At 30.7% G+C, this 11,640-nt stretch overlaps 1 protein-coding gene across 2 annotated transcripts in view; it reads left to right on the top strand.

Moving 5' to 3' along the window:
* The first annotated feature begins 1,172 nt into the window (after nucleotides 1-1,172).
* ZnT63C (zinc transporter 63C) overlaps nucleotides 1,173-11,640 on the top strand; it is a 46,099-nt gene continuing 35,631 nt past the window's right edge. For both annotated transcript variants that reach the window (XR_010842637.1, XM_014432072.3), the window contains exons 1-3: nucleotides 1,173-1,357; nucleotides 6,613-6,789; nucleotides 9,796-9,920. Coding sequence is in view for 1 of the 2 variants with exons in the window: in XM_014432072.3 (XP_014287558.1) it covers nucleotides 6,613-6,789; nucleotides 9,796-9,920 (302 nt within the window). In the remaining variant the exon portion in view is untranslated. The remainder of the gene's footprint in view (nucleotides 1,358-6,612; nucleotides 6,790-9,795; nucleotides 9,921-11,640) is intronic.

Genomic DNA, 11,640 nt, shown 5'->3' with positions numbered 1-11,640 from the left:
AAAAAAAAAAAAAAAACTAACCGCCGAAAGGATACAAGGTAGAGAAAAGAGGAGGTGAGCAATAGGGAACTAGCGTGAAATCAAACTGTTCATTTAAAAAAATAAATTGGAAGAATATACTGAATATCTTATTTGCTGTCTCAAAAAGGTACTGTTTCACCACCGCCGGTGGGGTATTAATTCTACTAACGGTACAAAGGCCGGTGAGAGGCACCGCGTGTAAGAACTTACTTCTTTGTGATTAAGTATATTCTTTTTGGAAAATTTTATTTATTAAATCAACATATTTACGTTTATGATACTAATTACATGTTTATATATAACATTATAAAATTATTTACATTTTACATTTACTGAATAAATGAACACAATATCTGACTATAGAAAACATAGGTAGTACTCCGAGATGGGACGAACTGAAGCTAAAAGATAAAAGAATCTCCTACTTTTTAACCGAATCATTATTCACGTTTGGGTTATGTTTATGTTTATAAAATCAAAATATTAACATTGCTATGATAATTAATATGAACGAAGAGTTGAATTTATGGGAGTAGAGCTTAATAAGCTTTAATTTTGCAGTCGTGTAAATTAATCTTTTGTAATTGGACTGTTAGTCCATTAAATTATTAAATGTTGTAACGGTGGAAATCAAGGAATATATCTGTCTTTTTAGTCCTGTATGTTGATTCCAAGATAGCTATAATAAACTGATCAATGATCAAGAATCACTGGTATAAGACCGGATAATGAGATAATGTAGGGGATAGATTCTAGTAAAATCTAATAATTCCTGAAATATAGTTTTTCAAAAACCACCCCCCCCCCAAATATAGATAGCTTTAAAGATATTGAGCACCAAGTGAAAAAGGAACGAGCATTTTATACTTTTCAGCCACCATATTGTTACTTATTCTTACTTTTTACAACTAATAACACAATCATTTTTAGCTTGAAGTTTTTTTAAACTGATATCGCAGATTTTTTGAATTAAATATTCAAGATGGTGGCCAAAAAAATGCATTTTGCTTCCTTAAAATTTTAGTGTTTCCAAAAGTCACTAACAACATACAAAATAATTCAAACCCTGTCTTTGTGATAATTAGTTTCTCCTATTTTTCCTTATATCTCCTCTACTAAAACAAGCAACGATACCTTCCCCTATCTCAATCTCCTTGGTTATCATTCGTGAACTACAACATTAAAGTGATCCTAAGGATGATCTTTACTGTTTTTGGCCCAAGTTTATTTATTATTATTATTCTAAAATCTGTTGTCAATAATGTTCAATTTTGTTGAAAGTTGAAGAAAATATTTAAACTGCTTATCCAAGGAAAGCCTATCAAATTTGTTGAAGGTAAAAAAGTTTCTGTCATTACTTTCTTAGAAACTATTATTTTCGGTTTACATTTACTTTTATTTTAACTGTTAATATAACTTTTTAGTGGTGATTTTATAACTTATTAATTAAAGTTAAACTCTTAAGAATATGAATTACATTTTAATTTGAAAAATGAAGTTTAATTATGGTTCTATATTTGTTAGGTTCTTTAATTTAGCTATCAGATTTAAACTCTTGTTATTTATTGCATTTAGATATTTATTATGATTTTAATGAATGTATTCTATTAAATTAAAGATATGAATGAAGAAAATAATCCGAAACGTTGGAGTGTTAAAATAAGAAAAAAATTGTTGAGACATAATGGATATTTTTTTATAAATATTAAACAAATCTGTCTCAAGCAATGATTTGCATTATATATGAAGAAAATAATGTTTTGAAATTTTAGTTCCCAACTTTATAATTTTTTGGATTATTTATTTATATTGGCAATTATTGTCAATATTTCTGAATTTTCCGGTTATTCTTCTTAAAGTTTTATCTTTCTCACATGTTTTAAAGTTAATTAGTATAACCTGTTCATGATTGGAGTGAGGGTAAGCGTTGTGCGGTTGTTAGGACAGAAACTTTTAGGTCCTTACCTACTTAGGGACTGAGACACCTTATAGAACTTTCAATTCACACTTATCCTTTATTGTTGGAATACAGTATTTTATTCCAACAATCAGAATTATATGTTTTACTCTTTTTGAGCAAAATGTTTATTTTTTTATATAAAATTTATTGCTTGGACTAAATATCTTACATTTTACACATACAGGTGTATGTAAGAAAATATTTATTCATTTCATTTTTTCCCTCGTATATTGTCTAGTTTAAATTGGCAAAGTTAAGGTAAAGCAATGCTTTGATTTAAATATAAAGAGTCGCAATCAGTGTTCTTGGAACAGTATGAATCAGTTGTTCCGGGTAACTAAAAAAGTCTCTTGAATAAGCTTGTTATTGATAACACTCAGTATTATTGTTTTTAACTTCGATTTCCAGTCCCTTCCTTGCCCTTCTATTTTTCTGTTTGATTTGTTTGTGATTAGTTGGGATTTTCTTTTTGGATTTGGAATAAGGATCATTGGAAAGGACATTATGAATTTAGGTGGTTTTTGCAAGTCGGACTGCGGATTGAGTTTCATTACGGAGGTTCTTGAAAGACATAATCAGCAGGTAAATGGGTTCGACGGTATTTGCGCCTTGTTGCATCCCTTTTTTTCATCATTTCCTTTATTTCAGGAGTCAGCCAAGATGTATGGGATGACGTATGGTTCTGGTTCTCAAAGCAGCATGGAAATCTCGTATGGATTGTAGGTTTGAGGTCAGGATGGTCACCATAGGGTCAATGGAGTTATAAGAATATATGATGTCCCATTGAAAAGAATTAAGGTCAGGTTGTACGGATTCATTAGAGATAAGGTCTAAATTGTGGAATGAAACTATTTTGGGAGTGAAGGATTTCGCGGGTAGGTCATATGTAATTTGGATCAAATCATGTGATGAAAGAAATGAAACAAAATGTTGAGAAGACGAAAGGTTTTTGATGTAGGAGTCACAGATATAAAAGTCTAACCAGGTGTCGGAAAATTGCATGTGATGATGGGTAGGAGAATAAGGGACAAGATGAAGGTTAAGGGAAAACAGCAGTTCAGTTAGTAACTATTTTTTAGGAGATTGTGAAAGCATATTCATGTTAAAATCTCCGGTGACGATAATATTGGTTTAATGGGAAACCAGGTTGACAAGGGAAGATTCAAAGAAGTTGTCTAATGGAACATGAGGAGGGTGGTAAACTATGGCAAATAACAGAGGAAATTTCAATGAACATGTATTCCATGTGAGGACAGTCATGAGAAGGAGACTGTAGGAGTATTTTGGTCTAAGACTTTCATAGATATATAATCCAACACCACCTCCTGTGCAATCAGATCTGTTGGGGATTAGGAATGAGTAATTTGGTAGGGAAATCTGGTAGGAAGGGATATACGGTTTTAGCCAGGTTTCAGATACTGCTATTATGTGATAAATATTGTGAAGAAAATATTTCTGAAATTCATCGTAGTGTGCAATAAGGGATTGTGTATTGATGTGATAGGAATTCAGGATATTAGTCATGACTGAACAGTTGAGAAGTAGAATTTTTGGAAAAAAGATGAAGGATGAAGGATAGGACATAGCATTTTTTTCAAACCTAATATTAAGTTTATACATAAAAAAAAAAAATGCAAAAATAAAATAAACTTTGAAATTAAAAAAAATTATTTTCTAGTGTTTCAAAATGAATATTCGATTAAGAGTAATTTATAGCTTATGAAAACATAAATATCCCCTTGTTTTAGATAAATTAATAGAGATTGGCAAATAATCAATTAAAATTCTAAATCATTTATCCAAAAATAAATAAAATATTTCTGATGAGAAAAAATGTATACAGGAATAAAAAAAAATAGAAAAAGTTACATTTAAACACAAATAAAAAAGAACTGTGAATAAAAACATTTCTGGCGAGAAAACATAAATTAACTGCAATATATTATCAATAGGGGCTACAGGTGAAGTAGGCTGTTTTTTCTCTTTTCTTTTTTATATACTGTTGAGATGGTTGTGATAGAGTAATTAGATCTGACTCAAATTGAAGATATGAGATATTCTACTCACTGCCAGGTGGCCTCAACAATGCATGTTCAGTAGATTAGGTATGATAGATGATAGATGACAGGATGAGTTTTATGGGAACTAGCATTTAATCCTCGCAGAATGGAAACTTCACTCCATAGAGAACCAGCCTATCGGTCGTAAAGGGGATTAGAAGTCCTGCAGGAATTAGCTGTAGGATCTTGCAGGAAGGAAACTTCACTCTGTAGGGAACTAGCCTACAGTTGTGAAGAGGATAGTTAGTTATCCTTCTAGTTCTTCAGGAACTAACTTTTGGTCTTTAGGAATGAAAGAAAAGGTATAGGAAGGAGGAGAGATCCATAGAGGAGAGAAGTGAAATAAAAGTTCATTATACATTTCCGAAAATAGCACTAGAATTTATACATCCATTTTGTATATTGTTAGTCACTGCCTCCTATGGAGGAGAATTGTTAAAGTTGTGCTTATTTATCTCTCTGGGGCTATTAAATGCTATCGATAAATGCTACATGTAAGATGTTTTTAGAAGATCAGAATATTCTATTGTAATCTTTATTGATTCAAATAATAAATTTATGAATATAATAGTATTATAAATGGTTATACGCAAGTCAAGTTAAATTATTCCCGATAAATGATACATATATCAGTATAAGATTTTTGTTTGATGGATGTAGTAGTTCATGTTGTGGCAGCTAGGTTCATCATATCATCTTGTAATGGTTTTGGTGGCTGTAATAGTTACTGTATAGACCAGCATATAGCGGTTTCGCTACAATACTTTTTATATTCTTGCTAACCATTCAATAGGTATTTTTTCATAATTGCTGATTCATTTACAATTAGGTCAAGTTTATGTTTGAAGTTTTAAGTTTGAAAATATTCTAGTTTTCCATGCTCTTGTCTGTTAGTTAATCTTTATATTGAAAATATAATAATAAATAAATTTGATACTTTATTTCTTCAATATTTAACAGGTGATGGAGTGGACTAGCTCCCATAACTGCTCATTTTAAAACTCTTCTTTATCCTCACAACATGTAAGGCCTACATTACAACTCTTGTCGGTAGCTGACGTCCTCCAGAAACTATCTCCATATGTCCTGTTGTCCTAATGTTATTGAATTCTCATTTCCATATTCATTTGTTAAATAGTCTGTCAAATATAGTATAGGCCTTGCAACTCTTTGTTGATTAAACAAAGGGCTGGTTAATTTCTTCTTTGCATTTTTCTTTCCTGCTATGCAGTTAGGTGACCAACCAATCTGACATCATCATCCAATGTTGCTATGGTCATTGACCTCTTCAGACCTATCCTCAGCTGTTTTTCTCCTTTCTCTGGCAGTTTCGTCCTCCTCATCCTGTAGCCAAGGAAGTCTAGGCTTTCTTCTTCTTCTCCCTCCAGAGTGTTCCTCTATGATCATTTTGGGGAGCATGCCACATTCCATTGTTTGGTCCATGACCCAGTCAGCTTATTCTGCCCTTCTTCATGGTGGACATAAGTTCCCCAGAGACCAATAACATCTATTACCAGCTATTATTTTTGCCTTAATTTCTTATGTAGTATTATTGTCCTCAGTAATAATATTACCAAGATACTTAAACTTTGGTACTCTTTCGAATCAGTATCCAACTCCTCCAATATACCTGTTTTATAATTCCTCCTTGGTAGTTACCATATATTTAGTATTATCTCTATTTATTACCAATAAGTCCTGCCTCTCCTGCATCTTCTTCGCATTCTTCAAATGTTCCTTGGAGTGCATTGGCTTTTCTTCCTGCTATCATTACATCATCCGCAAACAGAAAATGATGTATCAGTCTGTGGTATATACGTCTTCCTATCCTTTTGGGGATTGTTCTCATGGATGCATCCAGAACCATATTGGATAATCCTGAGAAAAGAGAGTCACCTGGTTAAACTCCTTTATAAATGGAGTATTGCTTTGATAGCTCATCTTGGATCTTTATCACTCATTTACTGTCTTGTATGATTATCTTAATTAGCCTGATAAGCTTTAGAGGAGGGAACATCCTAGAAATGTTTATTTTTTATACATGTTTCCCTCCATATTCTCATAGGCTTATTTATATACGACGAAAAGGTGTTATTGTTTAGCATTCCATTTATAGCATTTTTCTACCATAATTCTTATGCAGAAGATATGATCTATTGTATATTTTCTGGGGTGGAATCCACACTGACTAGCCAATCTAAGCCTAACATTTTGTAGGTTGTTAAGTTACCCCCCCCCTTTTTTTATCTGTTCTAATTAGCATAAATGTCAAAAGCTTCCATAAGTCCTACAGAAGACTTTCCATTTAAAAATAAAGAATCGGCCATCTTTAAGTTTAGTTAGCCAGGTTTCAGATCCTTACATCACTTGGTGTTAGTCCACCAAATCCATTATTAGTATGAATTCTATTTACTAAATTAGTACTCACTTTGTCATACATTTCTTATATGGTTTAATTATTTTATCTGTACATAATGATTTTATTTCAAGAAATTTATGAATCTGTATTCTATAAGATTTTTCAAATGATATTAGATAAACTGTTTAACATAAATATATATATTTTTTCAGATGGGGAGATATTCAGGCAAAAAATGTCGGCTGATTTCAATGTTTGGGTTGACTGCTGGGTTCTTCCTTGTTGAAATATCAGTAGGATATATAACCAATTCAATGGCATTAGTTGCAGACAGTTTTCACATGCTTAGTGATGTTGCTGCACTTATTGTTGCTTTTCTCTCTTTGAAGGTTATTATTTATTCTTGTTTTTATTTTGATTTCATGACTTATTATAATTATATTAAAAAACTGAAAAAAAAACTTTAATTGTTTTGAACTTCCAGAAATGGTTTTAATGTTCTTCTCAAGTGCAATCTATTGTTTTAGGATAATGGACTTTATATTTGATTATCAAATTAATAATAATATCTGAGTAAGTTAATTAAATAAATAATTTCCTATTTAAAAACATCAGTTTGAATTAAAGAATACTAGATATGTACAGTATTTTCAGTCAGTGTTATTTGTTAAAAAAATGTAGAAGGTTCCATAAACAGAACTTAACAAATTTTCTCCTTAAAGTGGTGTGAACTAGCGGTGATATTTATTGATTTGAATATCCTCTAACACATATACAATTATATGTTGAGCACATGCTTGTATATTATATTTTTAACATTTAACTATCAGGATTCCATTCGATAAACACTAATCTAAAATTATTTAACCATTAACTGCAGGAGGAAGAGTTAGAAAGTTGTGTTAAAGACAGGGCAACCATGGGAAAACTAACAATTCCCTGTAATAGTATCCTTTTCAAGCCTCCCATTTTCTCGAGTAATTTAACAGATGTAGACGATTGGTCTGTGTATTTATTTTTAAAAAATTATTATTACATATTCTTAGTCTATCATATAATTTACTTAATAAAGATGTGTGTATATGTATGTGTATACATTGTAATATGCTCCTTTTGTAGTAAATAGTATATTTTGATGTATAAAGGGTTTTTAGTATGTTTTCTTTTATGTATCATTTTAAGATTGTTCATTTGTTTTGTTTATCCAAAAAGCAAGCTAACCAAGTTTCATTGTTTATAATAACTTCGTGATTCCAAACAAAGCCAAGATGGCGGTACGTAGAATCAAGGCCACGTTAAGCAGATTCAAATATCATAAAAACTATTTTAACTCGTCCCCTCATAAATGAAAATACAGTAAATTAAAGGAAAAATAGAAATCAAGGAATAGTGCAAATGAATAATATTCAGAAAATAAATCATTTGGAAAAATCCCTAACTGTTGGGGGACAATCGATGTTTACATGTAACCTCAAGGCAGGTTTTGGTTTTTGAACTTGGGTGAGTTCGGTCTGTGGCGCCAAGGAGAGATGGTCTCGGAGTATGAAGAGGTGAAGAATTTCTGTCAAGAAGGAAGCCATATTTGATGCTAGGACAGAACAATAAGATTAAGAACAAAGAAGACACCAGAAATCATCAAAGGATGATCGTAGAGCTTGGTTAGTTTTTGTATACATAAAGTTAGATACATGTGTAAAAGAGATTTTAAATTTAATTATTGTAAATGCCTGTTCTGATTGTCTAGTAACAACACGCCCTGAGATTAAGAGTCTTTCTTTTATATTATTAAATTTGAATAAATTTCATTATCCATTTGATATAATGTTCTCAATTTGAACCCAAGTTATCTCTCTTATATATGAAAAGTTTTATAAAACGAGTAAAGATTCTTTTTATTTTTATTTTAAAATAAATTTTTTTTAAAAATTATTACAATATATATTTAAAAGCTTATTAAATACACTATTTAATGTTTATTTTCTGCAACATAATTCATAAAATTTATTATTTTCATATATTAAGTAACTCTATGTACAATAAATTGACATATTCATGTGTAGCCGAAAATCTTATAGCATATTTGAAAATAACATCCTTGAACACCTAATAAATAATATCTTTGCCAATAAAAGCTACTAAACTGACAATTAATTAGTATTGATAAATTTCCTACAAAATATCAATATTAAGAACGTCAAAAATTTTATGAACGATCATTAAATTGGTAAAATCCATTTCAACCCTCCAAAAAATACAGTTATATTGATCAACATTTTCAGATAGACACATTTTTTGTTGTCAGTAATTTTATACCTAGTTGAATTTAGCGTGTAATGTAGAGTATCTTATAAAAAAAAACTTGGATGAACATACAATTTCTATGGATTAATTTAAGTCTAGCTGGATTTTATGGATTTGAAAAATGTTACATTTGAAATGGAAGAGGTTTAAATTTTAACAGAATAAGTTTCAATTAAAATGGAAAAAGTTACATTTAACTTGGAAAAGGTTTTAATCTATTTTGAAATACTATATCAGGTGAATTATTCTCTTGGGTCTACTAGTACATACATATTTGTATTTCCTATTTGTTATGATTACCAATCATGACTATTTTTGTTAAATATTTATAATTCAAACACTAAAAACATCATTAACAATTCTACAATAATTTTGGTCATTCCTACTTGTTCCAAAAATAGATTATTAGTTTATAGTCCCATCATCTAGTTTCAACACTTGGGTAATATAGTTTGATCAGCATAATCTGATATCCCTTTGCACTTTTGGTTATATAATTTTTTATTTTATTGTTTTGTACAAAGTCAGATAGTATGGATCATATGCTTAGATCAAAATAATATCTTCTCCAAAATTGAGCTTGTTTAGCCAATTGGTCGGTAAGCAGGCACTGTGCTGGGCCATAGGAGACATTAATAACAAAAGAGCAATACGCCTAGCTGCCTCTCGTTTGGCATCATTTTATTTCTAAAAGACAAATGTTGGATGATATTTATTGGTCCATTGACCAAACCCAAAGGGATATCTGTTTATGCTGCAGCAATGAACAAGTTAATGGCAATACCTGAAAACAAAAACACTAATTTTTCCACAATCTTATTTTCCATATTTATATTCTCAGAACAACAATTTTAAAAAGTATCTCATGATTTGATACATTTAATTATAATCACCTGTGAAGATAATTGATGGTCTAGTAGCTCTATGGGTGAATAAAAATGTACGTAATCAATTTGCTATTCAAATAACTTTGCCTTGTTGAGGGGGAATATAATTGCATATTATGCCTTATTTTTATTATTTAATGAATATTCATTGATGTGTTTCTTTAATCTTTTATGTAAATGAAACATTAATATTGTATTGTTTTATAGATGTCACCAAAAAAGTGGTCAAAGAATACATTTGGGTGGGCACGTGCAGAAGTGCTTGGTGCATTGGTGAATGCTGTATTCCTGGCTGCTATGTGCTTCAGTATATCTGTTGAGGCTATAAAAAGGTCAGTAAAAGATTTAATCCTTAACTAATAGATACACTGATTTTTTAAAAATATATTTGATATGTTCCACTCAGTTGGATCCTTAATCACACAGAAATGAAAAAAGAAATTTTTTACGTGTATAAAATTTTATGACAAAATATCATGTACAATATCTTGCCAATTTCAGTAGATCACTAGATGGAGTGTTAAAAAAAAAAAAATGTACACTTATTTAAATTTTTTATTTATAACATATTTACATTTTGTTTTTTGTTAAAAATTCAGCTGTTTTTATTATTTGCGGTTTAATTATATGGTCTCATAAAAACAGTTTCTTTTCACTTGTAACTGTCATTTCCATATCGTGTAGAAGCCCTATGTTCTCTTTGAGTACCTCATGGTCAACAGTAACTGATGATTTTGTTGGTGGATTTCGAGACCTGAAGCCTTTTTTTCTTCTAATACGATAATATGGAATTAATTCATCATCAGCTATAACCCTGAATTCTTTCAATTATATTTTGATATATTTATTTAATGGACTACAGTAAATCTTGGAGTGTATCTTTATTAAAATTGTTATCTTCAGCCTCAGAGTCGATGTTTAGAGCTAAAATGAGTGATAGGCTCCTGTCTTGGAATAAGATCGAATGTATGTCTTAATTAATCAAAGCCTAAGTTACACCCTGTAAAGATCCATCAAGAAGTCAGAAATGTATTTTAATACGGTAAACTAGGTATGATATGAGGTATCATGAAGTCTGGCTTCATATTTATAAACCTGTTGTATATATATATATATATATATATATATATATATATATATATATATATATATGTATGTATGTATGTATATGTATAAAGTAAGACTGTTCCAGATTGAAATGATAAAAAAAGGAAAAGGGGTATTTGATACAACACACTTGATGGCTTGTTCATAACTAACTTTATTGATGGACTTCATCCGCTTATATAGACATCGAGTAGCTGATCTCGCAGTTACAGCTGATTGTAACTTTTGTATATATAATCAACGGACTGAGATAGACCAGTGTACAACAAGTCTGAACATGTAAACAGAGCCTTCTTTCTGTAAAGAATATTGAAATCCCAAAAAATCTTAAACTAAGCGTGTACAATGCCATGATAAACCCAGCTCTGATACATGGCTACGAGACCTGGTCTATAACAGGTACCCTAGAAAGCAGAATTGAAATATTTGAATTGGAAGTCCTCCTTACAATTACAGGAGCAATCTGGAATCAGAGCCTTAACACATGGAGAAGAACTAACAGTGAACTGCCTGCGGAGACTAGTCAGTTAATATCTCATAATATCTTGGGTGCTTAAGTCCAAACCTGTTGGATGAGCATTTTGTATAGGATGATTGTAGTATAATTTTTCGCTTAGTATCTTCTCACTTAATCTATAATTGCAACTGTTGAAAACAATAATCCTCTTGCTTATTTTAACATCCATTCAATCATTGCTGGTTTTCTGAAAATCTAGATATGTATGTAATTCTGAGACCTTTTCAAAGTTATAGGATCCAAAATCTAATCTGATTCTATTTTGAGATCATGAGATCTCGTGGGTTGCCATGTATTTTTTTTTTCCACTGACCGCCGGACCCTGTTTTTTTACTGCAGCCTCATCTAAAATGCCATCTGTTTTAATCTGGTTATCATATCCTCTTTCCGGAAATTCTGATCTATTGTTAATTCATCATGTTTAAATC

Source organism: Halyomorpha halys, unplaced genomic scaffold (assembly GCF_000696795.3).
Source record: "Halyomorpha halys isolate HHAL.00 unplaced genomic scaffold, Hhal_1.1 Scaffold1024.1, whole genome shotgun sequence".
Lineage (NCBI taxonomy): Eukaryota > Metazoa > Arthropoda > Insecta > Hemiptera > Pentatomidae > Halyomorpha > Halyomorpha halys.
Note: the sequence above shows the minus strand (reverse complement) of the source record. Positions and strands in the feature narration are given on the sequence as shown.